Here is a 26,627-nt window from a genome sequence, read left to right on the forward strand (position 1 = left end):
ATCCATTGAGCAGCCACTCCATAAATTGGTGCAAACAGTGTCCAGAGACATCTGGCCTTTCCTGAGAAGCAGTGAGTGTCCCAGAGGGGTTGCAAGCAGGGGTGTGGCAGGGTGAGGGCATATCCGAGGACCCCTCTGCCTACATGTAGGGGGTCAGCAGGGGGCCTAAAGCGGCCACGTGACTCTGGTCTGTAAGAGCTGAGGAGAGGACTGTCAGCACATGACAAGGGGGCTGGAGAGGGATGGACTGAGAGCCAGGGGAGGACGGGGAGCAGGATGTGGGTGAGGGCCGGAGGAGGTGGCCCCAACAGGATGGAGCTGATGCCCTGCGCTGGGGGAGGGAAGACAGGAAGAAGGCAGGCAGGTGCAGGAGGGAGGCTCTGTATCCACGTTTGGACACGCATCCCTGGCACTCTTCCTGGGGGTCCAATCCATGAGCAGGAGTGGGAGGACCACGTGGAGGCACCTCCCCGGCGGTGTTGAACTCAGGATGCAAGTTACCGGCAGCACCAGCTCAAGATCAGGGTCACTGAAGCATCAGCACATTTTCCGGGTTGTGAGTTTCCTTTGATCGTGGGTGCGTTTCCTACCGCAGGGTGTTCCCTCCAAACACGCAGCACAACAGAGGGACAGCAAGTGGCCGGCTGTTTTCCTGAGAGGGACCCCTGGGGACAAACAGGTGTGTTGGATTTAATAGGTCCCGTCCATCTATGGGAACTGGGCAGCATTAAATGTAATCCAAAGGAAGTGAGGGAACTTGAAACCCACATTCCTCTGTTTCATAAGCCTGCAGGCCTCCAGCCACGAGGTGATGCTGAGTGATTTGGGGATTCCGGCTGGTGTACTGTGACAGGTGTTTCTGCTTGGATGCAATGGGGCAGCCGAGTCCTTCCTCATGTTGCTGAGGAGGGGCCAGGCCTGGGCTCCCTGACTTCATGAGCTGGAATCTTGCAGCCAGGCTGGGACTGCCACTGGGGGCCCAGCTGGACTGAGTCAGGAGAGGCCGCTGTTGAAGGAGGCTGCGGGTTAATGAGTCGCCATCCGCAAGGAAGGCACAGGGTGTTCTCTCAGCCCAGCTTGACTGCACGGCCAGAGCCTCAAAGGGCTGGACTCAGTGTTCCAGGGCAGACACACAACAGGACATGTGTCTGCCCTGGCTTTGAAACGGCCGGGGGGACAACTTCTAAAGGGGTTTTCAGACAATAGAGAAGAGGGAACTGATGGTCAGCAGTAGAAGCATCGAGAGCCAAGACTGTGTGCACCAGTGCCCTGTGCAGCCCCGACGGGTCTTATCGATGCACCTGGTGGGTGAAGGGGCTGACCTGGAAGACCTTGTGTGCGACCCCCTTGGCTCTCATCCTGATCAGAGGAAGAGTCTCTGTGTGGTAGGGAGAGCATGGACTCTGGGCAGGATGTCTTGCTTCCTGTCTTGGCTCTGCTGTTTTCTGGCTGTGTGACTACAGGCAGGTGACCTCTCTGGTGTGTGCCTCACTGTTCTCTTCTGTAAAATTGGAATTATTACAACAAAGCCTATCTCTTAGGGCTGCAGAAAGGATGCAGAGAGACGAGATACGTAAAATGTCTGGACTTCTGTGTGGTAGGGAGGAAGCACCAGAGAATAAAACAAATAAATATGGAACTAGGGAATTGCTTTTAACAGTGTGAAATGTAATTTCCATACCATACAATCCACCCTTTCAAAGTGCACCGTCGAGTGGTCCTCGTATATCCATGAGTTGTGCGTCCATCACCACTAGCAATTTTAGGACGTTTTCATCACCCAGAGGAGCCCCTCACCCCTGAGCCTTATCTCCAATCCTTAGAACAGTACCTGGGCCATGTGGGCACTCGGTGATTTCTCAGTTGCTGTCACAAGGGGTTGAGGGATATGCTTGTATGAAGGCCTATTATCGTGATCAGTGTCACCATCCTGTTCTTCACTAACTTTATTCTCTTCCTCAGCATCTTCATCACCATCACTGTCTTGATCCTCTTCACCATCTTCATCACCTCGTCCGTCGCCTTGTCCATCTTCATGATCACCACCATCATTTTCATCAGTGTCTTATCCATCTTTTTCTTCTCCTTCTACATCATTTATCTTCATCATTTTGTTGTTATCTTCTTCTTCATCTTCTTTCCCACCATCTTGAGCAACATCTTCATCCACATCTCTATCATCACCATCAGCATCTTCATTGTCTGTCTTGGACACAGGGGAAGCACTTAGGAAACAGTGGCTCTCGGTCTCCTTGAGGTCCAGGTACCCCACTTCCAGAATTGAAGCCCCATCTGAGCTTCATGCTGACTCTTGCTTGGAGAGAAAGGGGGCCTGAAGTGGTGGAAGGCTGAGGGAGCGGTGAGGACCCCTCAGACCCTCCCAGTCCAGCTCAGGGTGCACCCAGTGCAGTAACTGGTTGGGGTGGTGATCTCGAGTTACCAGCCACCCCTAGGCTGAGAGGTGCAGGGTCCAGGTCTCTACAACACTCCGAAGAGGATTTTGAGATCCCAGGAGCAAAGACCTTTGTATTAGCAGTTTCTCTTCTTTCTTTTTTTTTTTTTTGTGGAGAAGCAAACTTACCTGATTTACTTCCCCAGCCCTCCAGGGACTCTGGGCATGTTCTTGGGGCTCTTAGTCTCCCTCTGTTTAGAAACCTCAGGGGACACAGAGGCCTGTTCTATCCAGATAAACCATCCCGGCCCCTAGCTTGGTGCCACCTCCCTGCTCCGCTGCTGTGGCAAGAGGCCCGTGTGAATATGATGTAGCCTCCAAGGTCAAGAAGAATGCTGGAGTTAGCTAGGCACCTGCAATGGTTTGTTGCAAAAATACAGAAAGGACTCGTAGGGCAGGGCTGAGAATGGGCCTTATGGGATGTTGGAGGGGAGCGCAAGACGAGACCTCCCCCTCCCGACTCTGGAGGGAGAGATGCGGTGGTCCCACAAGGTCTGGGAGGCGGGCGAGGCCAGGACAATGCAGGCAGAGCAGTGGCTGTGAAGCCTGGGTCTCACGTGTTCTGCTTTTCACTGGAAGTAGCTAAGCAATAGAAAATAGCACTTCCAAATCAGGAAAGGTTTAACAAAATCTAAACCTCCGAGGATATATGTGTACAAATTGGACTTGGGGTGGAGCACATGGTGTCCAGATAACCATGTTGTCTGGCTCATTATGGCTTTTTTTTTTATATAGTTCTGTGTATTCTTGCCATCTCTTCCTAATCTGTTCTGCTTCTGTTAGCTCCTTACAGTTTCTGTCGTTTAACATGCCCATCCTTGCATTATGTATTCCCTTCGTATCTCCAGTTTCCTGAAGAGATCTCTAGTCTTTCTCTTTCTTTTGTTTTCCTCTACTCCTTTGCAGGGGAGGAAGAGCAGCATGCAGGGCCCCAGGCCCCCTGCAGGTGGGGCTCAGGCCCCCTCGTTCTCATCAGCTCGTGGCCTTTGAGACTTCCCATGGCGTCAGCTGCTCTTGGTTTTCCTCAGTTGCTTGGGAGTCTGTCAAGGAAAGTACAGCATGTTTTATAAGGAAATGCAAAGCAATACCAGTCTCCTTTCAGCATCAATAAAACATGATCCATATCAAGGGGCGCAGGTGGTCTGGTGGTTGAGAGCTCACGTGGCTGGGAGGTGCAGACTGAGGGAGCCCAGGATAATCACTCCATCTGTCTGAGCCTATGAAATGGGTGGTAATGCTTGCCTGCTTTACCCAGAGTCTGAGCTTATCCTGCACAAGTTATAGTCCCAGTAGTAATAGTACAGTGGTAGCTTGGTTGTTGTTGGTTACTAAGTCATGTCAGACTCTTTGTGACCCCATAGACTGCAACACGCCAGGCTTCCTTGTCCTTCACTATCTCCAGGAGTTTGCTCATATTCACGTTCATTGAGTCAGTGATACTATCCAACCATATTCTCTGTCACCCCCCTTTCCCTCTGCCCTCAATCTTTCCCAGCATCAGGGTCTTTTCCAATGAGCCCGCTCTTTGCATCAGGTGGCCAAAGTATTGAAGCTTCAATGTCAATCCTTCCAATGAATATTCAGGGTTGATTTCCTTTAGGATTGACTGGTTTGATCTCCTTGCAGTCCAAAGAACTCTCAAGAGTCTTCTCCAGCATCAATTTTTCGGCGTTCAGCCTTCTTTATGGTCCAACTCTCACATCCTAAGCTGTCTTGATTTGTCAAAGCTTTCCTTCCAAGGAGCAAGTGTCTTTTAATTTCATGGCTGCAGTCAACATTGGCAGTGATTTTGGAGCCCAAGAAAACCAAATCTGTCACCACTTCTACTTTTTCCTCTTCTATTTGTCAGGAAGTGAAGGGACTGGATGCCATGATCTTAGCTTTTTGAATGTTGAGTTTTAAGCCAGCTTTTTCACTGTCCTCTTTCACCCTCATCAGTGGCTCTTTAGTTCCTCTTCCCTCTCTTGTCATTAGAGTGGTATCACCTGCATATCTGAGGTTGTTGATATTTCTCCCAGCGGTCTTGATTCCAGCTTGTGATTAATCCAGCCTGGCATTTCACCTGATGTACTCTACATAAAAGTTAAATAAACAGGGTGACAATATTAGCCTTGTCTTACTCCTTTCCCAATTTTGAACCAGTCCATTGTTCCATGTAAGGTTCTAATTGTTGCTTCTTGACCCACATACAGATTTCTCAGAAGACAGGTAAAGTGGTCTGCTCTTTCCATTTTATTAGGAATTTCCCACATTTTATTGTGATTTACACAGTCAAAGGCTTTAACATAGTCAATGAAGCAGAAATAGATTTTTTAAAAAATTCTCTTGCTTTCTCTGTGATCCAATGAATGCTGACAATTTGATCTCTGCTTCCTCTGCCTTTTCTAAACCCAGCTCTTAACATTGGGAAATTCTCGGTTCACGTATTGCTGAAGCCTAGCTTAAAGGATGGAGAAGGCAATGGCACCCCACTCCAGTACTCTTGCCTGGAAAATCCCATGGACAGAGGAGTCTGGTAGGCTGCAGTCCATGGGGTTGCGAAGAGTTGGACACGACTGAGTGACTTCACTTTGACTTTTAACTTTCATGCATTGGAGAAGGAAATGGCAACCCACTCCAGTGTTCTTGCCTGGAGAATCCCAGGGCCGGGGGAGCCTGGTGGGCTGCCGTCTGTGGGGTTGCACAGAGTCGGACACGACTGAAGCGACTTAGCAGCAGCAGTAGCAGCTTAAAGATTTTGAGCATAACCTTATAGCATGCGAAATGAGCACAAGTGTAAGGTAGTTTGAACATTCTTTGACATTGTCATTCTTTGGGATTGGAATGAAAACTTTTTCCATTCCTGTGACCACTGCTGAGTTTTCACAATTTGCTGACATAGTGAATGCAACACTTGAACAACATTATCTTTTAGGATTTTAAATAGCTAAACTGGAATTCCATCACCACCACTAGCTTTGTTTGTGATAATGCTTCCTAAGGCCCACTTGACTTTACACTTCAGGACATCTGGCTCTAGGCGAGTGACCACATCGTGGTTATCTGGCTCATTATGACTTTTTTTTGTATAGTTCTGTGTATTCTTGTCATCTCTTCTTAATCTGTTCTGCTTCTGTTAGGTCCTTACCATTTCTGTCCTTTATCATGCCCATCCTTGCATGATTTGTTCCCTTGATATCTCTCATTTTCTTAAAGAGATCTCTAGTTTTTCCATTCTTTTATTTTCCTCTACTTCTTTGCATTGTTCATTGAAGAAGGATTTCTTATCTCTCCTTGCTAGTCTCTGGAACTCTGCATTCAGTTGGGTATATCTTTCCCTTTCTCCCTTGATTTTTGCTTTTCTTCTTTCCTCAGCTATATGTAAAGTCTCCTCAGACAACCACTTTTCCTTCTTGCATTTCTTTTTCTTTGGAATGGTTTTGGTCACCACCTCCTGCGCAATGTTACAAACCTCCATCCATAGTTCTTCAGGCAAGTTGTCAACCAGATCTAGTCCCTTGAATTTATTCGGCACCTCCACTGTATAATCATAGGAGATTTGATTTAGGTCATACCTGAATGGCCTAATGGTTTTCTCTACTTTCTGCAATTTAAACCTGAATTTTGCAACAAGGAGCTGATGATCTGAGCCATAGTGAGCGGCAGGTATTGTTTTTGCTGACTATGTAGAGCTTCTTCATCTTTGGCTGCAAAGAATGTAATCAGTCTGATTTTTGTGTTGATCACTTGGTGATGTTAATATGTAGAGTTGTGGCTTGTGTTACTAGAAAAGAGTGTTTGCTATGACCAGTGCATTTTCTTGGCAAAACTCTATTAGCCTTTGCCTACTTCATTTTATACTCCAAGGCCAAACTTGCTTCTTATTCTGGATATCTATTGACTTTTCACCTTTTGCATTCCAATCCCCTGTGATGAAAAGGACATCTTTTCTTGGTATTAGTTCTAGAAGGTCTTGTAGGTCTTCATAGAACTGTTCAACTTCAGCTTCTTCAGCATCAATGGTTGGGGCATAGACTTGGATTACTGTGATGTTGGATGGTGTGCCTTAGAAACCAACCGAGATTATTCTGTCGTTTTGACGTTGTACCCAAACAATACATTTTGGGCTCTTCTGTTGACTCTGAAGGCAGCTCCATTTCTTGTCAGGGATTCTTGCCCAGCAGTAGATAAATGGTCATTTAAATTAAATTCACCAATTGCCGTCCATTTTAGTTCACTGATTCCTATGAAGATGTCAATGTTCACTCTTGCCTTCTCCTGCTTGATTGCATCCAATTTACCTTGATTCATAGACCTAACATTCCAGGTTCCTGTGCAATATTTTGCTTTACAGCATCAGACCTTACTTTCACCACCAGACACATCCACAACTGAGCATTGTTTCTGCTTTGGCTCAGCCACTTCATTCTTTCTGGAGCTATTGGTAATTGCCCCAAGCTCTTCCGCAGTAGCATATTGAACACCTTCTGACTGGGGAGGGGTGGGGGCTCATCTTCTGGTGGTGTGTCTTTTTGCCTTTTCATACTGTTCATAGTCATGGGGTTCTTGCAGCAGGAATACTGCAGTGGTTTGCCATTCCCTCCTCCAGTAGACCACGTTTTGTAAGAACTCTTCTCTATGGCGTGTCTGTCTTGGGTGGCCCTGCATAGCATGGCTCATAGCTTCATTGAGTTACACAAGCCCCTTTGCCACGACAAGGCAGTGATCCATGAAGGGGGGTAGCTTTGTTAACATTTATGAAATGTGGGTTGTATGCTAGAGACTGTGTTCTGCCTGCATTCACTGAAGCCTAAGATGTAAATGCCATTGTTAGCTGTCTTTCATAGCTTAGGAAATGGTGGTTCAGAGAGGTTAGGTAAGATGTTCAAAGACATATAGCTAGTATGTCCTAGAGCTGAGATTTGACCCAGTCAGGCTGGTTCTGGACACTGGGTCTGGAGGCACCCTGCTTCGTGGAATGGTGGTAGACAGGCTGGCTTGTTTGTTCCATAGTCACTGACGATCCAGGCTTCCCTCTGTCTTCCTGCCCAGTTGTGCTCACACTGACACTTAACCCTGTGTGGTCCAGGACGGCTTCAGGAGCGCCAGACATCACATTCAACTCTCAAAGGTACATAGATCCCAGCTGAGTCAGCTCTTCAAAAGGACTCTCTTTAGAGGCTTTTTGGCACACTTTTCCCTACGGCTTCTTGGTCAGAACCTCTTCATATGGCTATGCGTAGCTGGAAAAGAGGCTTCCTTGAATAGAATCGGCTTTCTGATGCTGTGTACATAAGAGGGGAGAGTGAAGATTGTGTAGGTAACTAGAGGTCTCTGCTACTGTTGGTGTCCAAGCTAATTTTGTCGTGAGAGAGACTGAACGAAGTAGGGAAGTGGGGGAGCAAACAGATGGACGAGTGAGTGAAAACCCTGCATCTGTGAGGTCACAAGCTGGGGAGTCCCTTGGAGCCCCTGTAGTCGCCATTTCTAAGTGCCTTGTGTTCCCCATTGTGCAGTGCTGGGCCCAGGGATTTCAGAGGCGGCAGGAAGCTGGGGCTGGGGGTGCAGACTCCGAGGGGCCCCTGGGATGACGGGGTCAGACACCAGTGTCCCTTCCCCACTGGTGGTGGTGGTGGTGGAAGTCACTCCCTTGTGTCCGGCTCTGTGACCCCATGGACTGTAGCCTTCCAGGGATTCTCCAGGCAAGCATATTGCCAGTCCATTCTCCAGGGACTCTTCCCAACCCAGGGATCGAACCCAGGTCTCCTGCACTGCAGGCAGATTCTTTACCATCTGAGCCATGGGGGAACCTTCTCAGTGGTAACCCCTAAATGACACTGAAGCTCAAGGAGAGATACTTCCAGGGCAGCCTCAGTGTACCCACCTTGGCATGGAACGCTCAAGATGGAGGAGAGAATGGGAGAGATGCAGGAGCCACGCTCAGGACATGGCATGGGGAGGGAGGTCAAGCAAGAGAGAGTGTGGTCCCTGCAGCACGTGAGGGACACAGGAAGTGGCCTGCAAGGTGCTCAGGGTGCTGTGGAGGTCCCGTGTTGCCTCCCACTCGCCCCCGATAGATCCTAATCTCCTCTCTCCCCAGGCTGGTGAGGCCAAGGCTTCTTAGCAGTGCTTGGGCGGTTCTGTCTCCTGTTGAGACTATTTGGTGTGTGGGGTGATGCCCTTTCCTTTTTTAAACCAAGGGCAGTTTTGTGGAGTTTGTGTGTCTCTTTGCCCTGCTGTTTCCTCACCTGATATTTGCTTGTTCACTGCAGTCTTGCTGAGTCTCCACCCTGGGCCTGGGGCACTGTACTAACCTGACTTCCACTCCCGGACCTGCTGGGTGGGGGTAGGAACCAAGAGATGCAGCCCCAGCGCATGGTTGAGATCTTGGCCAAGGAGGAGCCTGGGGTTCAGGGCCCTGGGGAAGTAGCAGGAGGTTCAGGATACCCCAGTTGGGGAGATGAAGAGAGGGATGCAGGGGGGTGGCCTTCCACCACCCACCACCCAGGAGAGCTGCCCCAGGAAGGTGAGAGGGAAGGGAAGGGAAGATGGGGGGAGGGCAGGAAATGCAGTGTTGGAGGATGGGGAGGGGCAGGACCTGGTTCCAGCAAGTGCTCCGTAAATGTGTGGACCCAAGACCAAGTGATCCTCATGCCGGAGGCAGCAGCAGGAAGCATTGTGTATTACTTTAATTTCCCAAATCTGAATAAGGGACCATCACTCGTGATAGATCTTAAATAGCGCGTCTCACTCCCACCCCATCAGAGGCTGCCAGTGTCCAGGGGCTGTTTGGAACCACCTGGAGGTGAGTCTCACCCCCTGCCCTGTGCTCAGTGGACACCCTCCCCATGCGGGGGCCGAGCATCGCTGAGAAGAGACCACAGACCCATGAGGGAGGGGAGCAGAGCCCCCTCCTCTGTACGCAGCACTGGTGATAAACCCCAAAGGTGGCTAAAGGAAGGAATGATCAGTGTGATGTGTTCATGCTCAGAACACTTTATTTTAACCTAAGGCATTCAGATGTGCATTTATTCCGCTATCTTTTGAGGTGGAATCAAAGACTTCTCATTGCAGAAGGCTCTACAATTAGTGTTCTTTCTTGTGTGATGCGTTGTCTAGGAGTGAGAATTAGACTCACGGAAGCTGAGTCCTTCCCAAGGTGGAAGCCCCACCATCTACAGCTTCCTCTCCCACACGCACCTGCATGGCCGTGTTTCAGCATCTCACCTTTACCGACTCCAAGGCAGCCAACTCAGTTCTCCTAGAAAGAATGTTTTCTTTTTCCATCCATATTGAATCGTTTAAATCAATATGCATAAATTCTGATTAAATCACCTAATTACAGATACATGTTCACCTGGTTCGCATAGGTTTGGGAACATGGGACCTGACAGGGACCAGCTTGCTGACATGGGGCGCGGGATGCCAGTCACGTGTGCTCAGTGGGGTCTGCTTTTCCAGAAGGACTGGGAGCGTCGGTTAATCCAGGTTAGGTCAGTGGAGGTAACTCGAGAGAGCTTTTCCCACAGTATTGTCATCTTTGTTTATGGAGAAGGAGGCTGTGCCTGTGACATAGAGACCCAGCTCCAGGGGAGGTGGTGGTGTTTACTTGCTCAGTCGTGTCTGACTCTGCGACTTCATGGACTAGAGCCCACCAGTCTCCTCTGTGCTTGGGATTTCCCAGGCAAGAATACTGGAGTGGGTTGCCATTTCTTCCTCCAGGGGATGTCCCCGACCCAGGGATTGAACCCACATTTCCTGCTTGGCAGGCAGATTCTGTCCCAGTGGAGCCACCTGGGAAGCCCCAGGAGAGGTGTGTATTGAGAGATTTATGGCAAGGCGTTGGTGGCAGTGGTTGTGGGGCTGGCAGCACAGGTCTGGCCCACCAATGGGGCAGGTAGTCAGGAAGGGCCGGAACTCCTGTGCATGGACCAAAGCTGGTGTCCGCAGGCAGAATTCCCTCTTCACCAGGGAGCCCCAGCCCTGCTCTGCAGGTCCTTCCACTGATGGGACCAGGCCCACCTAGGCCATCTAGGACTGTCACCTGCTATGGACGTTAACCTACAAAACACCTCCACCATGGCTCCTAGATGAGTGAGTGACTGAAGAACTGGGTCGGGGCCTCACCAGGTGAACTCCACTGACTGATGGTCCGAGAAGGTTGTGAACAGACGGGGTGGCGGTTTTGGAGTTCACGCCATGACTGGATTTAGAGCTCCAGTGCTTAATCGTGGCATGATTTTGCATCTTCTGAATTGATTTATGCTCCAGAGACCAGCCAGATGGTCCAGGGAGGACCAGTCTAGACATGCCCATGCTTTTTCACACATGCCTGGAGCTGTACTGCCAGCTGACCACAGCATCTCCACCCAGGCCCTTAGTGGATGCCAGAGCTCTGCCCTGAATCTAGCTCTCACACACTGTGTCCATATGAGCTCTCCTGAGAACATCCTCTTAACCCTCAACTGTTGGGCAAAAGATAAATACCTGCATTTGTAACCTTGTACTGTGCTAAGTTGCCTCAGCCATGTCTGACTCTTTGTGACCCCATGAACTGTAGCCCACCAGGCTCCTCTGTCCATGGAATTTCCCAGGCAAGAATACTGGAGTAGGTTGCTATTTCCTTGGCTCTTCCCAACCCACGGATCAAAACTCGATCTCTTCTGTCTCCTGCATTGGCAGGTGGGTTCTTTACCACTAGTGCCACCTGGGAATCCCAGGTGCAACCTTGGTAGAGACCAAAAAGTCATCACCAGAGTTCACCCGCTCATCATACCCCAAGGCCCAGGGTTGGAGTGAAGGTTGGGCCTCCTCCAGCTTGGGGTCTTCCTGGAGGAGGACAGGTGTCTGCCTGGGAGCACAAGGTTTAAGCCAATGGTGCCCCTGGCTCACCTGGGGAGATTTCGTGGGCTGTCACTGGAATGAGCCAGGCCCCATCCCCGGAGACTTGCCCCCGCCTCTTTAGACGCTCAAACAGGACACAAACAGTTTCCCTTGGACACTCAAACAGGAGGGTCCAGAGCTATTAATATGACTTGAGCCTGCAACCCGGGTGTGTGGTGGACATGCACGCACAGAGGGGTTTGGCAGAGCTTTGTCGCTGAGTTTCCCTGAGCATAAGTGTCTTGGAAATTGATGGAAATTGACACACCTTGTTTCATTCAGAACTTGACCAAGAATCACTCATTTCAGGAACAGCTCCCCCAAGGTGGCATCTCTGTGGGTGTGTGAGTGACCAGCATGGACCCCCGTCTCTCTGTGTTTGTAGTTGATGTTGTTGTCATGGCAACTGTTTTGTGTAGCCACCTTCACCACGTCACCTGATGTGCTCCTGTTGAACAAGTATGTGTTGAATGGATGTTATTGGATTAAAACTTCCCTTCTTCCTCCTGCATGTTACAGCCGGGTGTCACATCAATTTTTAAAAAGTATGCATGTTGGTCGACTGGAGTAAGGGAAATGAGACCAAATTCTTGTTGTAAAGAGGGTGTAGTATCTGAGTTTGTGGCCCTGAGTTAGGAGAAGGATGGCTGTGCCTGAGGGAGGCAGTGTGGGCAGCTCAGTGTGAGGGTCACAGTGCACAGAGTCTGGGGAGGAGACCCCGAAGACTCGCTGACCTTGTGGGGCTTGTCTTGAGTTTGGTGGGGACCCCAGGTTTGAGGTCATGGTGGGTGTGGGGGGGTCATGTTTCATGACCAGCCTGCTGCCATAGGGCATCAAGGAAGCTGGGGGCTGGCAGAGGCTGGTGGCCTGGGAATGGAGAGACAGATGGACATATGAGGTATTGGCTCTAGAACCCAGTGGACTTGGAGATCCCTGGGGGCTGGGAGTGTGGAGCCAGAGGGACAGAGGGTGGCCCTGGGGTCTGGGATGAGTGTATGACTGGCAGTGGGCACCAGCTTCTGAGTTACGGATGCTGGACAACGGGGACATGTGAGGAGGTGGGGTTGGGGGGTCCTGGGTTGTGAGATGCCATGATGGGGGACCAGCAGTCAGCACCTCGCTGGATAAACCCTCAGTGGGCTGATAATTCATCCTCACCAAGGTAACTTCAAGGACAGAGGGGGCTAAGGTCTGGGGGTCTACTGTTCCCAGCGTGGATGAGCTGCACCCCTCAGAGCCTGTAGCCTGGCTCTGGTCTACCCATGGCCTCATCTTCATGTTACCTCCTGGAGAGGGCTCCCCTCCCTGATTCTTTCTCCCCGGCCCATCCACGTGTCCCTGGTGGTCCTGTCGCCCAGACAGCCTCTGTGGGAACAGAGGAGCTGTCTTCTCGCTCAGAGTCCTTGAGCCACATGTCTGGCTCAGGAGTCATGATGATGATGGAGGGAGATGCACCCCCCCCCAACTCCCACCTGCTGGGGAACCCTGTCCCAGGCGGGGACACCAAAATCCTCCTTGGTGACTCAAGGCTGGTGGTGAAGCAGGATGGTATTCCCAGGGAAGAGCTCCCAAAATAGCAGGCATCTCTGGGGGTGGAGAGCTGTCTGTCTGCCACTACGGCTTTCCCTTCCAGGAAGGCGTTCTGCCTTGCTTAGCGGCTCAGTTCCTGTCTGATGCTGCTGTTGTTCAATCACTCGGTCTTGTCTGACTCTTTGCAACCCCATGGACTTCAGCATGCCAGGCTTCCCTGTCCTTCACTATCTCCCAGAGTTTGCTCAAACTCATCTCCATTGGTGCCATCCAACCATCTTCATCCTCTGTTGCCCCTTTCTCCTCTTGCCCTCAATCTTTCCCAGCATCAGGGTCTTTTCCAATGAGTCGGCTCTTTGCATCAGGTGCCCAAAGTATTGGAGCTTCAGCATCAGTCCTTCCAATGAATATTCAGGGTTGATTTCCTTTAGGATGGAATGGACTGGTTTGATCTCCTTGCTGTCCAAGGAACTCTCGAGGAGGGGTGTACAAAGGACAATTCAGGCATGGCCATTGACATAGACAGGCCTGGAGTGCCAGGTACCTGGTTGGTGCTTTTTGGGCCATTTCTCTTACCTTACAGCAACCCCAATGGGTGCCTATTGTCGTCAGTCCATTTTAGGAGAGGAAACAGGCTCAGAGAGAGGAGCTGGCTCTGCCCGTAGACTGTGTGAGGCAACTGATGGAGACGAGTGTGCCTGGAAAGAGTCTAACTGTGTGTTGAGCCTCCCTGAGGGAGACACCAGCTGCCGGATGCTCCCTTGGGTGGCCAGCCAGGGCCACTTGTCCACCACTGGCCTCAGAGCTGAGCTTTGGACCTGCTGTCCTCAGGTCGCCTTCCCACCATGCCTGGTGCTCCCAGGAATGCAGCCACTCCCATCCAGTGTGTATGGGAGGCAGAAGAGGGTCACGGGGTCCTCAGGACAAGGAGGGGATTCCTGGGGCCCCACTCACTCAGGAGCCTGGTCCTAGGGTGAGGCAGGTGGAGTGTCCACAGGGGAGCGAGGCCACTGGAAGGTGTGGGCCGTGGGGACGGTGAGGGGCCAAGTGCCCCCTCAGCCCGGCTGCTGCTCTGTGGAGCTGTGGGGGAGGGGGTAGGAGTGCTGATCGATCTGAGGAGCCAGCTCTCCCATGTCTTCAAGGGGAGCTGATGTTTTTAAGAGTGAAAACTCCGATTTGACTAACATTTGCTTCATATTCACATTCTAAAAAGTATCATGGGGGCAGCGATGAGGCTGCTGGCTGGATTTGGACCACGGTCATCTGATGGGGCTGGTGACCAGGCTGTCCCCCCTCACCCCAGGTGGGCTCAGGGAGTGGGGAGCTTGCATACGACTTCCGAGGCTCCGGTGCCCTGATCTGCGCTCGGGAAGGCTCCAGGCTGCACCTGGCTGCGGGCAGCAAGGGGGAGGTGGCTCTGGCCTTGGTTGCACAGTGCCCTGGGAGACAGGGCCATGATGCTGGCCAGCTGTGCATTCGTGTACTAGGTTAGGTGCAGCTGTGCTGCAGTGGAAACCCCCGGATCTCAAGGGCTTTACCCAGAAAAGGCTTATTTCCTGCAGGAGAAGTCCGCTGTGTCTGGGTGACCCTCCAGGGCAGCCAACCTCATGCACAGGCCAGCCTGGCCGCTCCGTGTGGAGGCTCTGCCATCTTGCCGTCTTGCTCATGGCCCCCTGGAGGGAGGGGAGGGTTCCCTCTCCTGTGTGCACAGGTGGGGACCAGCCAGGGATGGGGCGGGAGGATGGGCAGGTGCCTCTCTTTCTCCTGGTTTCTTTTCTTGGTGTCGCTCCCACGCCCACGCAGTGCTGTAACTGGCTGCCACACTCGTGCTTTCTCAGAGGGGAGAGTCAGAAATAGACTGTGGCTTCCCCAGTTCCAGGCGGCACCTGCTCATTACCCACAGCAGCAGCTTCTGAATCAGGAGGGAGCAGACCGCGTGGGCAGAGCTGGGGAATCCCTCAGGGTGCTGACCCTGCCCACCCCTCCCGAGGCTCCTCCCCTGCCTTCCCGAGGCTCCTCCCCTCCCCAGGCTCCGCCCCTCCCTTCCTGAGGTCACGCCCCCTCCCCTCTAAGCGCAGCCAGCTGGGGGCTATGTCTTCCCCGGTCCCGGAGAGCCCTCTGCTACTGAGGCTCCAAGGATGTTTTAGCAGCACCCTTCCAGGGCCACACCAAGAACGTGTCACACGGAGGGAGGGGAACCGGCGCCCATGGTTTTGTGCTTTGTTCAGGCCAGGCATGTTTGTCTGTGCCAGGCTCTGGGGTCTACACGAGGAATAACACCTGCTTACAAGTTTGTTTCTCTGAGCCCCGCCGATCTCACCTGTAAAATGGGCATAATCGCGTTGTCTGTCCTTGACATTAAAGTCGTAGTCACTCCTGCTTTGGGAAGCCCCATTCCCACATGGAGAATGGAGCCCAGTCTCAGGTAGTAAATGAATGGAATATTGTGTTTAATATGTATTTAGTCCAATGTATATTATGTAATTTGTAGTTTGCACTGTTCTTACTCTGGAGCCAATATCTCCCCCTTGTCTGGAACACTTCACTGGCCTTTGACCACTTGTGGGCCTGGCTCCCAGAGGTTCTTGTCTGATGGGGATCCTTTCCCCCCTACTCCACCCCTGACAGCTCCACGTCTCCTGTGGGCAGGTTCTGCCCTGTCCTTCCTTGGACCGCAGTCCAGAAGGGTCTGGAAGTGCTTCCAAAGACAGATCCTATCCACCCCGCCCTGCCTGCTTCACGCCCTTCAGCACATTTGGGGCTCCATAGATACAGACTGCAGACTGGGTGGGTCCTGACCCCTGCCCCATAGGTACGCACACACCTCCACTCAGTCCAGTGACACTTAGGAAACCTTATCTCAGGACCTGTGCTCCTCCCCTCCCTCTGGGCTCAGCAATCCCCACTCACCCTTCTGATCTTGACTCAACATCAGCTTCTCAGGCCACCTGTCTGTCCAGGTCGGCCCACCTACCCCCTAGGCTATCATGATGCTGTAGGATCCTCCTCTTAGTGCTGGTCACTATGGAAATGCAAGGTGATTTGTGTGATAACTTCACACTGATGCTGAAGCTCCAATACTTTGGCCACCTGATATGAAGAACTGACTCATTAGAAAAGACCCTGATGCTGGGAAAGATTGAAAGCAGGAGAAAGGGACAGCAGAGGATGAGATGGTTGGATGGCATCACCAACTCAATGGACCCGAGTTTGAGCAAGCTCTGAGAGTTTGTGATGGACAGGGAAGCCTGGTGTGCTGCAGTCCATGGGGTTGCAGAGTCAGACAGGACTGAGCAACTGAACTGATTGACTGACTTGTGTGATAACAGACTGAATGTCTGACCCCTCTAGAGCCTGTGCTCCCTGAGGGCAGGGCTGGGTCTAACTTCTTCCCACGATATCCCAGGACTGGGCATGTCCTTTGTGCTCACTAAACCTCTGACACAAGAGGCCTGGTGAACCCAAGTTAGTTCTCAGTCTCATGAGTCAGGTACAGTTAGGTGTGAGTCCAAATGGGGACTCCCGACCTGCAGTACTTGCTTCCCTGTGATTGGGGTCCCCCAAGGAGCGGCTCTGGCTGGCAGTCCAGCTGTGGGCTCCTGGGGTCCCTCTGGGTAGAGGGCAGGTTGCTGACAATCCAGCAGGCTGCATGTTGTTCACAGCTGGTGGACTGCCCCTTCTGGGCCATTCGGAGGTGCTTTGAGGGCCTGCTGTGGCCCTCACCCTGGCAGGCCTGCCTTCACCCCTAGAGCTAACGGTGGAGATTTTGGTGGTGAGATATCCACACTTTTCTGAGACATGCAAGTTGGATGAAATGCCTCTCTGGGACCTCAGTCCATGATCAGCTGATAATGCACAGGTTGGGTTCTCTCCAGACATTTCTTGAGAAATCTCTGTCCCAAGCAAGCTTGGTATAACAGATGTATTTGTGCATTTCCTCATTCAGTTCTCTCACCTTTGTGAAGATCTATGATTAGTCCTCATTTTAGAAGAGAACACAGGGCTCCAGCAAGAAAAAGCCCTCCATGGGGGCAAAGTGAGTAGAGTTTTGGGGTACTTTTCAGGCTTGAGGAGATGCGTGGTTTCCATCCTCAGCTGTCCCTGCAGGCATCATAGCTGGTCAGCTGGCAACCCCTGAGCAACAGGCTCTGCACCTTTTGTGGATTCTCCACAACACTGCCAAAAGTTTCCTCTTCCAGGAAGTCCTCCTTGATCACTGCCCCCACGGCTGTCTCCAAGTCTAGCACCTGAACAGTTAGGAGACACTGTCTAGAAATGTGAGCTTCTCAAGGCTGGTTCCTTGTTTTCTGCTGTCTCTTAGGAAATGGATCTCCCCTGCCCCTGGCCCCTCCCTCCTCCATCACGTCCCGACCCCTGTTTTCTCTTCTCCATGGCATTGCCCACTCGCTGGGATGATTGCTCACTTGCTGTTTGTCTGCCTTCCTCTTTAGACTTGAGTTTTCCAAGGGCAGGACCACTGTGTCCTGGGGCTTGGGACAGTGCCTGGTGCAGAGCAGGTACCCCCGCCCTGCCCCAGTCACTTAGTGAATGAATAAATAGCATCTGGGGGGTTTTGACCAGGCTGAGGGAGCCCCACCCAAACAGCTTGGTTTTGTGCCTGCTGCTTGCCAGGGAGAGGGAGGCCCTGGCCCCTGGGTGCCAGCCAGGAGTTGTCTGAGGGCACGCTGAAGTCTCAGCAGACATGCAGACAAGATTTTAAGCAACCACCCACCAGCCAGCAGACACACAAAACCCGCCTAGGAGTCCGAGACAGCACAGTGTCGTCTAGAGTGTGGAGGGAGGAGCAGCTGAGCCCTCGGGGGCCCTGGGCTTTGTGCTGGGACAGGGGTTATAAATAGGATTATGGCCCCACATTGTGGGCATTCAGAGGCTCCGCCTGTCACCTCCCTGCAGTGGCAGAAGGATCCGGAAGTGGGGACGTTTTTGGCTCTGCCCTAGGGATAACATTATTGGAGTTACAGAAATAATTGGAGCTTGGCATTAATGTTGACTAATTATGCCTCCCTCTCCTGACAAGCCTTTTATTTATGTATGCATTTCTTCTTTTTGGCTACGTTCTCCAACTCCCTCGATGAGAAGCCATTTAAAAGGAAATGATAATTTGTCCTCCTATCTCACCAAGCGGACGGGCAGAGCAGGCGGCGGGCGGGCGGCCGTGGGCGTGGCCGGCGCGCGCGCTCAGCCCAGGAGATTCCCAGCTAGGATTGGATGCGCTTCTTCCCTACGCGCCTGGGCTCCGCGCCCGCGAGAGGTCGGAGCTTCCCCCATCGCCTCCCCGCAGGCAGGGTCGGGTGAGGCCGACCGCGGCTGGAGCAGGACTGGGGCGAGTGCCAGTGTCCGGGTCGCTGGGAGCTTGGGACACAGAAGCTGGAGACGCGGCTGCCCGCCCCTCCCTGCGACCCCAGACAGGGGACCATCTCCCGGCTCGATCTCGGACCCGCGCCTGGGGAGCCATCCAGCCTGCCGGGCTGGCAGCAGATCTGGACATGATGAGCTGCTTGTCCGGAGTGGGAGCGGGAGCGCGGGCTGCCCCAGCCGCCCGGTGACAGAGGGCCACGTCCCTCCCGCGCGGGGGTCGGACTCGATTTGCCAGCAAGAGGCTGCCTCCGACGGAGGGCCCCCCACCCCTCCACCTCCCTCGCTCCCGTTTTTTGAGAGGCGATCTTCAGGGGGTGCACCAGCCACCTCGGACCCTCACAGACCCTGGATGCAATTCGCTGGCAGCCACCATGGTGCAAAATGTAATTCTGGTGTTTTTCCGCAGACGACTGAGCCAAAGACCCGCGGTGGAGGAACTGGAGAGAAGAAATATCTTGAAACGTGAGTAGTGGCGGCCCCCTGGGGTTCCCCTCTCGTGTGCTCCACGGAGGCTGCTGCGGGAACCTGGCTCTGCAGGCTGGCTGAGCCCTCCTGTGTTCCCTTCGCCCTGAGCTGCTGGGGAACTCTGAAAGCAAGCCCCTGGGAAAGTTGAAACACCCAGCAACATCCCATTGAAAATTAAAAAGGAAAAAGCTCTCCTGGCATCATTAAAAATGTCCCTACTTCGGGGTTATATCATGAGTCAGCTCTGTAGTTGGAAGGGAAGTGATGTCTTTTGGCAGGCTGGGTTTCAAGCAGGTGTCCCTGGCAATTTGGGACTAGGGCTCCCTCACGGTCACGGACATCACAGGCAGGTGTGGACAGAATATAAAACCTACCAGGGAAGAGCTCAGCCCTCTGTAGTTCCCTCCCTGGGGAGTAAAGCAGCAGCTCAAAGGAACAGAGAAGCCTAAGAAGTTGCTCGTGGCTTAGAATTCTACAATTTTAGATCCTCCCCTCCTTCCCATCCCCTGGGTTTTCCCAGGGAGGGCTGGGTTGCAACATGTGCTGAGCACCAGCATCCAGGAAGAGCCTCCCTGGTGTAGAGAACACTGTTCCATCTCATTAAAGGCATTGAGGATTTGGGTGGTAGACCCCTCTCAAAGGTGTTTCCCAGATACTTCTTACATATCTGGTCAACAGACTTCGTTTGCGAGGTATTTTCTATAGCATGTTTTTTAAGGGCCTGGATTTTTAAAATATTTTCCTCTCTTTAAGAGTGAGCACTACAGACATTCTCTGAATTTGGTTTTTCATTCCATGAACGTCTTTTTACAAAGTTAAGACAGTCCCGTGGCTGACCTTCTGTCTAAAAGTAGAAGACAGAAACTCTGGTCTGGGTGCTGAGTCCTGACTGACTGCTTCCTCTTTCTTGACTTCAGCACCTTTATTATTTGCCTGGAAGACTCCCCCCTTTAAGGACTGTTGGAAATATTTAAACCCTAAGATTATTAATTCTTTGTTTTAGGGACTTCCCTTGTGGTCCAGTGGTTAGGACTCCGAGCTTCCCCTGCTGGGGGCACAGGTTCAATCCCTGGTCTGCTGCTGCTGCTGCTAAGTCGCTTCAGTCGTGTCCGACTCTCTGCGACCCCATAGACGGCAGCCCACCAGGCTCCTCCGTCCCTGGGATTCTCCAGGCAAGAATACTGGAGTGGTCAGGGAACTAAAATTCTGCATGCTGAGCAGTGCAGAAAAAAAAAAAAAAGTAGTTTTCTTTTTAAACTTGATATGGTGACTACTATTCTGTATTACATCAACTAAGCCGTATCTGAGAATTTCAAGAACATCTTTTCATGGATAGCATACTTAATCAGGTGGGCACATACAAATGTGAAGCTGTTACCGAATATTTGAATTTTAAAAAATTAAGTCACTAACTTATAAAGCTCATCAGTCACAGATGCCCCATCAGGTAGTAATCTAAAACTCAAATAGGGCAAGTTCAAGGCCCAAGTAGTGCTGCCCTCAGCCTGGTTTGCTGCCCAGAGTGGGCAGAGGCTTTTCTCTCAGGAACCATTTCTCCTGTCAGTGGTCACTTCCTCTCCACTCTAGTGGATGGCCAGGTCCTCCCACCAGCAAGTGCTTCAAATTGTGTTAGTCTGCACATAGACAGTTGGACATGAAAGCCTGAATATCAGAACTGTGCCTGGTGAGCAGAGATGGCAGGTGGATCCCGGACTGATGGCACTCACCTCCAGGGCAGGAAAACAGGCTCCCTGCTGTGGCCCTGACAGTCCCTTCCTTGCCACTCAGCCAGTCAGGTCCGTCCCTAGTTGGAAGCTTCCCGAGTGCCCTGGGCAGCATCCTTGAGAGTGTCACTGCTAGTTTGAGGTGGGTGTTTGGTTTGGTTTGGTTCTGTGGAGATGAGGATCGACTGACTATATATAGTTCAGCCTAGAGCGTCATCCCCACAGCCCTTGACACTGGCTTGCACTCTTAGTGCATTTTCTGCTTTGAGTCAATGGCTTAGAATATCAGCACATTGTATCTGCTCCCCTTCAAGTAGGGAACTCATGGCTAACTGAGATCATGTTGGAAGAACACTTAGAACTGGGCCTGTGCATTTGTGGATATGAGAGTGTCAAGACACAGTGGCCATCTTTTATATGGTTGTATTAGAAGTGGTCATTCAGAGGTGGGCCCACTCTGTGCCAGGCATTGTACTCAGTGCTTGCCTCTGTTCCCTTGCTGAATTGTTACCAGACAGTCGTGAGGTTTGCACGGCTGTTCCCATCTTCCTAGTGAGGAAGCTCAAACTTCGGGAGGTAATAGGACTTTTTAACATGAGTGTTGGCAGAGGGAAGGAGCTGAAGCTCATGTGCAGGTGGCCTGGCTCCATCATCCATGTTCTGGCCACTGCCTTAGGAGCAATAGTGCATCTCGGATTATTTACAGAAGGCACTTGTGTGACTGTCCAAGCTACTGGCACCATTTCCAGAAAATCTGGGTATGGAGGCTCTGATTATGGCTCCCTTGTTGTATAAAGCACAGGGCTTTCTGAGTCTGAGAATAAGAGATCTACAAACCCATTGCTCAGGGGAGCTCAGAGTCTGTGGCTTAGGCTCTCAGGAAGGACCTTGGAATTGGCGCCCCACCGAGCACCTGGCCTGCAGGGGGACACTCCCGGGCACCTCCAAGACCCCTGCTGTGCTCTGATGACCTTGTAATGATGCCAGTGTTGTCCACAATTTAAAAAACAGAAAGATCTGCTCTTGTTTCAGTGTTTTTATATGGAGGGTGTACTTAGGATTTGTTCATGGCCTGTTTTTAAGAAATATGAAGAATTATGGGACTTCCCTGGTTGTCCAGTGATTAAGACTCTGTGCTTCCACTGCAGGGGGCACAGGTTTGATTACTGGTCAGGAACTAAGATCCTGAGTGCCACGTGGCATGGCCAAAATTTTTTTTAAAAATCTAAAGAATTAGTTTCGTATCATCATTTAAATCTCTTATGGTTGGCCTTCTGTGTGGTATTTTCACATTTTTTTCTAATTGTATTATCAACTCTCAGATGAGAGCTTATAATTATGGTTTCTTCTGGTTTTTCACTTAGATTAAGAACCAGGAACATAACAGGGATTGGTTTCTTTTTCTGAAACATCTGAATGAAAGACGAATCTTCCTTTTTAAAGAAAATTACTGAAAAGTACAATGACTAGTATGTTAAATGCCCATACACCAAACTTCCTAAATGCACAGATGTTTAAAATGTTTCAAAGGCAGGTAACGTGAGCTTATGTTAACGGCGAGTTGCAGAATTTCCCTTCCTCAAACCTGGCGGCGTTTCTAGGAGTGCTGACAGATGAGGTCCCTTTCCCAGGAATGGAATTCTGGGCCCCCTCCAGGGACCTGAGGCTTTATTTAGCAACAGAGAGAGCCAGAAATAGGACATCCATTATCTCTCATCCCAGGGCGGAGCTTACGTTTTACACTAAGTCTCAGCATTCTGCTCCATTTTTAGCTTCCAAGTGTAGGTGTAAGCACGGCTTGCATGTTAATAGTGACACTCGCTAGGCAAAACCAATTTTGGTGAGAGACTTGGTTCCTTTAAAAGGCAGGTCATGTGTCGCACTTCTGCAGTGGAGAATCAGCTGGGTTCCTGGGTATGTTTGGACTTGAAATGTATCCAGAAAATATGAATTCCAGGCAGGCATATGTTGCCCAGAATCTGAGGTGAATGTTCCTTATCTTATGTTGGTTGGCTAAAAGTATGAATCCCTTTTACATGGAAAAGTAGTGACAGTTCTAACAATATTCATTCATATATACTTGAATATATTATATATATATATATATAACTTATCCTACTAAAACATTTTTGTTTGCCATCTATGTTCCTAGTTGTAAATATACACAGAGATGACATTTGATTAGGAGAGAATTGCTTCCTGTTTCTCCTACAAATCAATGCCCAGCATCAATCTGTGTGGTTATTTCTAACACAGAAAAGGGCCCAGGAGAACCAGGCTGTGATGACGGCCAAACTTTCCTCTACAAGTGTTTCTGTGGAACAGTGAGACCATAGTTTCCTGAGCAGTGACTGGCAAAGTGCAATGATACGGAAAAAAGTGTCACTTGTCAGGCGTCCTTCCTGTTACACCTGTAGCCCCCAGAAATGTCCAGATCTGAGCACATGTCCTTGCTAAAGAGGAGAACGTCTCAACCTGCTTCTTTGTTTTTCCCTTCTTTTGTTTTCATCTTTCACAGAAAGGAATGATCAGACAGAGCAAGAAGAAAGAAGAGAAATCAAGCAAAGGTTGACAAGAAAGGTATGATCATTTAAGCATCTCTTGCCTGAATATTGAGGTAGGAAAGACTGAGATAGGTGATGCAGGCCATCCCTCTGTGATGCTGACCTGTGACTTTATGGGCAACAGTGAATTCACTCACTGGACAGTCAAAAAACAGTGCCTTTTGCGTCGACCTGGGGGTGACTGATGTCCCTGTGGACTATGTGCTCACCCAGCCATGGAGTACACGACTGCGGCCGTGTGGGCTCGATGACATTGCCATTTGTTTCCAGGAAGTCAGATGCTGACTGGCATGCTCTTCATTTATTTGAGCTCTTTACACAGTGCTCAAGCAAAGCATGCCTGGATGTCAGTGTGTCAGTTTACCTTTCACACTTTTTGGTTCCTTCCATTTGTCTAGATCCTGACTACAGAAAACTTGATTAGCTTCAAGGGTTTGTGTCTGAGACTCAAATAGTTAAGTCAAAATGTATTATGGCCGATATAGGTAGCAAGTCTGTCAAGTTTGGTCTCCTTCTAAAACCATCTCTAAATTCAAGTCTTCTGGTGTTCCCTTTCTCTACTGTATTCTGTAATAATAATAATATAATAAATTCTTGTCCTACTTGAAGTTAGTAGAATATCCTTTCAGAGCTTATGAGTGCTAGTATTTAGTATTTCAACTTTATCAGTAGCTTTTTTGGGAAAATCTTACCTAATGATAGTTGAAAAGCAACAGCTGGTGCTGTAAAATTTTTCCTTAGATAACTCACCCAGCTTTCCTTGAGCTGTGCTGTGGTCAGGGCACTGCTAGCTTCCTGGGCGTGTGAGTGCTCATGACAAGATGTGTTAAAGGGAAGGGATTGTCATTTAAGAGTGTATAATTTAAGCCCTTCACGTTAGAGATTTTTTTTTTTGCATTAGGGTTTTATTTCAGCTTCAGAGCTTACATTTATTTACAGACAGGTCCTGGTTTGCTCAGGGTACTTAAACAAACTAAGAAAGCTAGTTTGGCATGTGAGACCTAACTATGGTGATCTTTTATTTTAGCTTAATCAGAGACCCACGGTTGATGAACTGAGAGACAGAAAAATTCTGATACGATTCAGTGATTATGTGGAGGTGGCGAAAGCACAGGACTATGACAGACGGGCAGACAAACCCTGGACAAGACTGTCGGCAGCAGATAAGGTACTGAGCAGACGTGTGCACGTTGGCTCACGGGTGTGTATGTGTCAGAAGACAGTGGGCACCATCAGCTGTGGAAATAAGGCCGTGCTTGACCGGATGTGGCATCACAAATAGAACCTGGGCTTAGGGTCGTGTTTTCAACTAGGGGATGGTTTTGCCCTTAGGGACATTTGGAAATGACTGGGACATTTTTGGTTGTTACCAAATGGGCTTCCCTCATAGCTCAGTCAGTAAAGACTCTGCCTGCAATGCAGGAGACCCGGGTTTAATCCATGGGTGGGGAAGATCCCCTGAAGAAATAGCAACCTAGTCCAGTATTCTTGCCTGGAGAATTCCATGACGGAGGATCCCAGCAGGCTACAGTCCACGGAGTTGAAAGTCGGACATGACTTAGTGACTAAACCACACCAAGAGCCCTCAGGCTGCCTGGACTGAACCCAGCCTGCCAGGTACTTAATCCTCCAAAATATTCCTGAGAGAGAGGTGTTGCTATTATCCCTGTAGAGGTGCCATCAAACAGGTGACTGGGAAAGACTGGCAGGGCTTAGTTAGACCTGGGGGCCTCTGTCTACAGTCTCTCCTACCCCCCCACCCCACTTTGAGTGACTTCCAGAACTTTTAAAGCCTCCCTAAAGGAGAGGAACATAATACATTCAGCCAATGAGTGTGCTGAAATTGCTAATGGTTCCTTGTCTTCATAAGCTGAGTGTGAGTCTGTGAGGTTATACATGAACACACATAAGCAGTGCATCCTCTTGGAACAATGCAGACAGGCTATAGTTGGTTGCCCAGGGTGGATGTGCTCAGAGGAGCCTGGCCGTGAAGGGAGAATTCGGGTATCTTTGGCAGCCTTTCCTTGCCCCAGAAGCTGTGTCTGCTGTTTGTCTACCCTGGCCTAAGAGTTTATCTGAGAGACACACACGATGAAAGTGGGCGTTGGGAAGCTGGAGGAGGGCCAGATGAGAAGCCCTGAAAAGACTGAGATGCACATCTCACCCACATGTAACAACAAGATTATGTTTCAAATGACACAAAATGTAAATGTATCCTGAAGTTAGAATAACTTCTAGATTATCTAGCTGCAAAATTCCAAGTAAGTTCACCAAAAGCTGAACCTCACTCATTATCCTAAGGTCCTTACTTTATAAGTGCCCTGAGCATGTGCTTGATCTATCTGTTATGTATCCTGGTGACATGGGATGGGGTTGGGGGTGGGGCGGGGTCAAGGCAGGGGGGTGATATATTCCCACTCGAGCACAGTAAACAAATTCACTAAATACTTCCAGAACACCAGCTCTGCACTAGGTTGGTAGGGCTATAAAAATAAGTAAAGGCCTAAATGCTAAGCACAAAATTTTTTTTACTCTATCACAAAATAACCAAGTCAGCAAGTATTAGGAATGGCTGTCAATCCACAACCATGATACTCATTTCCCATGCTAGCTTTCTAATGTCCTGAAAAATAATGTGCTGTTTTTAAATTCCAGGCAGCAATTCGTAAAGAACTGAATGAATACAAAAGTAATGAAATGGAGGTACATGCATCAAGCAAGCATCTGACAAGGTCGGATTTCTATTTGTATGAATTTCATGATACTTGCAATATGGTATTTTTTTTTAAGAGAAAATAAAAATGTCACAAATCACTGTGTTCGGGTAAAAAGCAATTCAGTATGTCTGCAGAGAATTGTCTTGAACAGACAGAATGCGACTCAATTGAAAGTGCTACTGGTTCCTGTGCTTCCACATAGGGCTTGGCAGGCTTTCCTGGTGGCACCGATGATCAAAGAATCCATCTGCAGTGCTGGAGACCTAGACTCAAGTCCCTGGGTTGGCTGGGAAGAGCCCCTGGAGAAGAGAATGGCTGGTTACCCACTCCAGTATTCTTTTCTGGAGAATTCCATGGGCAGAGGAGCCTTCTGGGCTACAGTCCTTGGGGTCACAAAGAATTGGACATGACTGTGGGACTAACACTTTTGGTGAAGGGTGGGATGTAGAACAGTATTACACATTATTTAAGTAGTTAATGTGTATTTAAAGACATTAGTCTCAAAGCACTGAAGGTAATTTGCCTGTATTCCCCTTCTCTCATATTTAGAGACAGAATATGAGAGACTGCCCGCCCCCACCCCTCCCCCAATTTGTTTATACATAGAGGAGTGCTGTGAAATTACCAATCTCACTTGTCTCCCACCTAATTTAAGTTTATACTCACATCTTTAACACGAGCTCATGCTCCCCCGAAGCTCTTCCAAACTGCCTTTGTTCCTTCAGCAAATACGTATCACTGTGTGCCATTCTTATGCTGCAAGTCAGCTGTAAGTAAAGGAAGGTCCTGTCTCCAAGGAGCTTATCTCCCAATGGGGATATGGCTGATTCTTCCATAATCAAGACTTTTCATACAAGGGGAACACACCCATAAACAGGGGTGGCACGGGTTGGCCTGCTGATGCCAGTGTGCTCACAGGTGGCATATTCCCCCA

The 26,627-nt window shown here is 50.1% G+C and overlaps 1 protein-coding gene across 4 annotated transcripts in view; it reads left to right on the forward strand.

Moving 5' to 3' along the window:
- PHACTR3 (phosphatase and actin regulator 3) overlaps positions 1-26,627 on the forward strand; it is a 218,286-nt gene that overhangs the window by 189,751 nt on the left and 1,908 nt on the right. For 3 of the 4 annotated variants that reach the window (XM_045162670.1, XM_045162669.1, XM_045162671.1), the window contains 4 exons: positions 18,630-18,685; positions 22,931-22,992; positions 24,004-24,144; positions 25,632-25,708. In XM_045162670.1, coding sequence (XP_045018605.1) covers positions 18,630-18,685; positions 22,931-22,992; positions 24,004-24,144; positions 25,632-25,708 — 336 coding nt within the window. Of the gene's footprint in view, positions 1-11,623; positions 11,682-18,629; positions 18,686-22,930; positions 22,993-24,003; positions 24,145-25,631; positions 25,709-26,627 lie in introns of those variants that run through there. The other variant, XM_045162672.1, reaches the window with a different exon arrangement.

Source organism: Bubalus bubalis, chromosome 14 (assembly GCF_019923935.1).
Source record: "Bubalus bubalis isolate 160015118507 breed Murrah chromosome 14, NDDB_SH_1, whole genome shotgun sequence".
Lineage (NCBI taxonomy): Eukaryota > Metazoa > Chordata > Mammalia > Artiodactyla > Bovidae > Bubalus > Bubalus bubalis.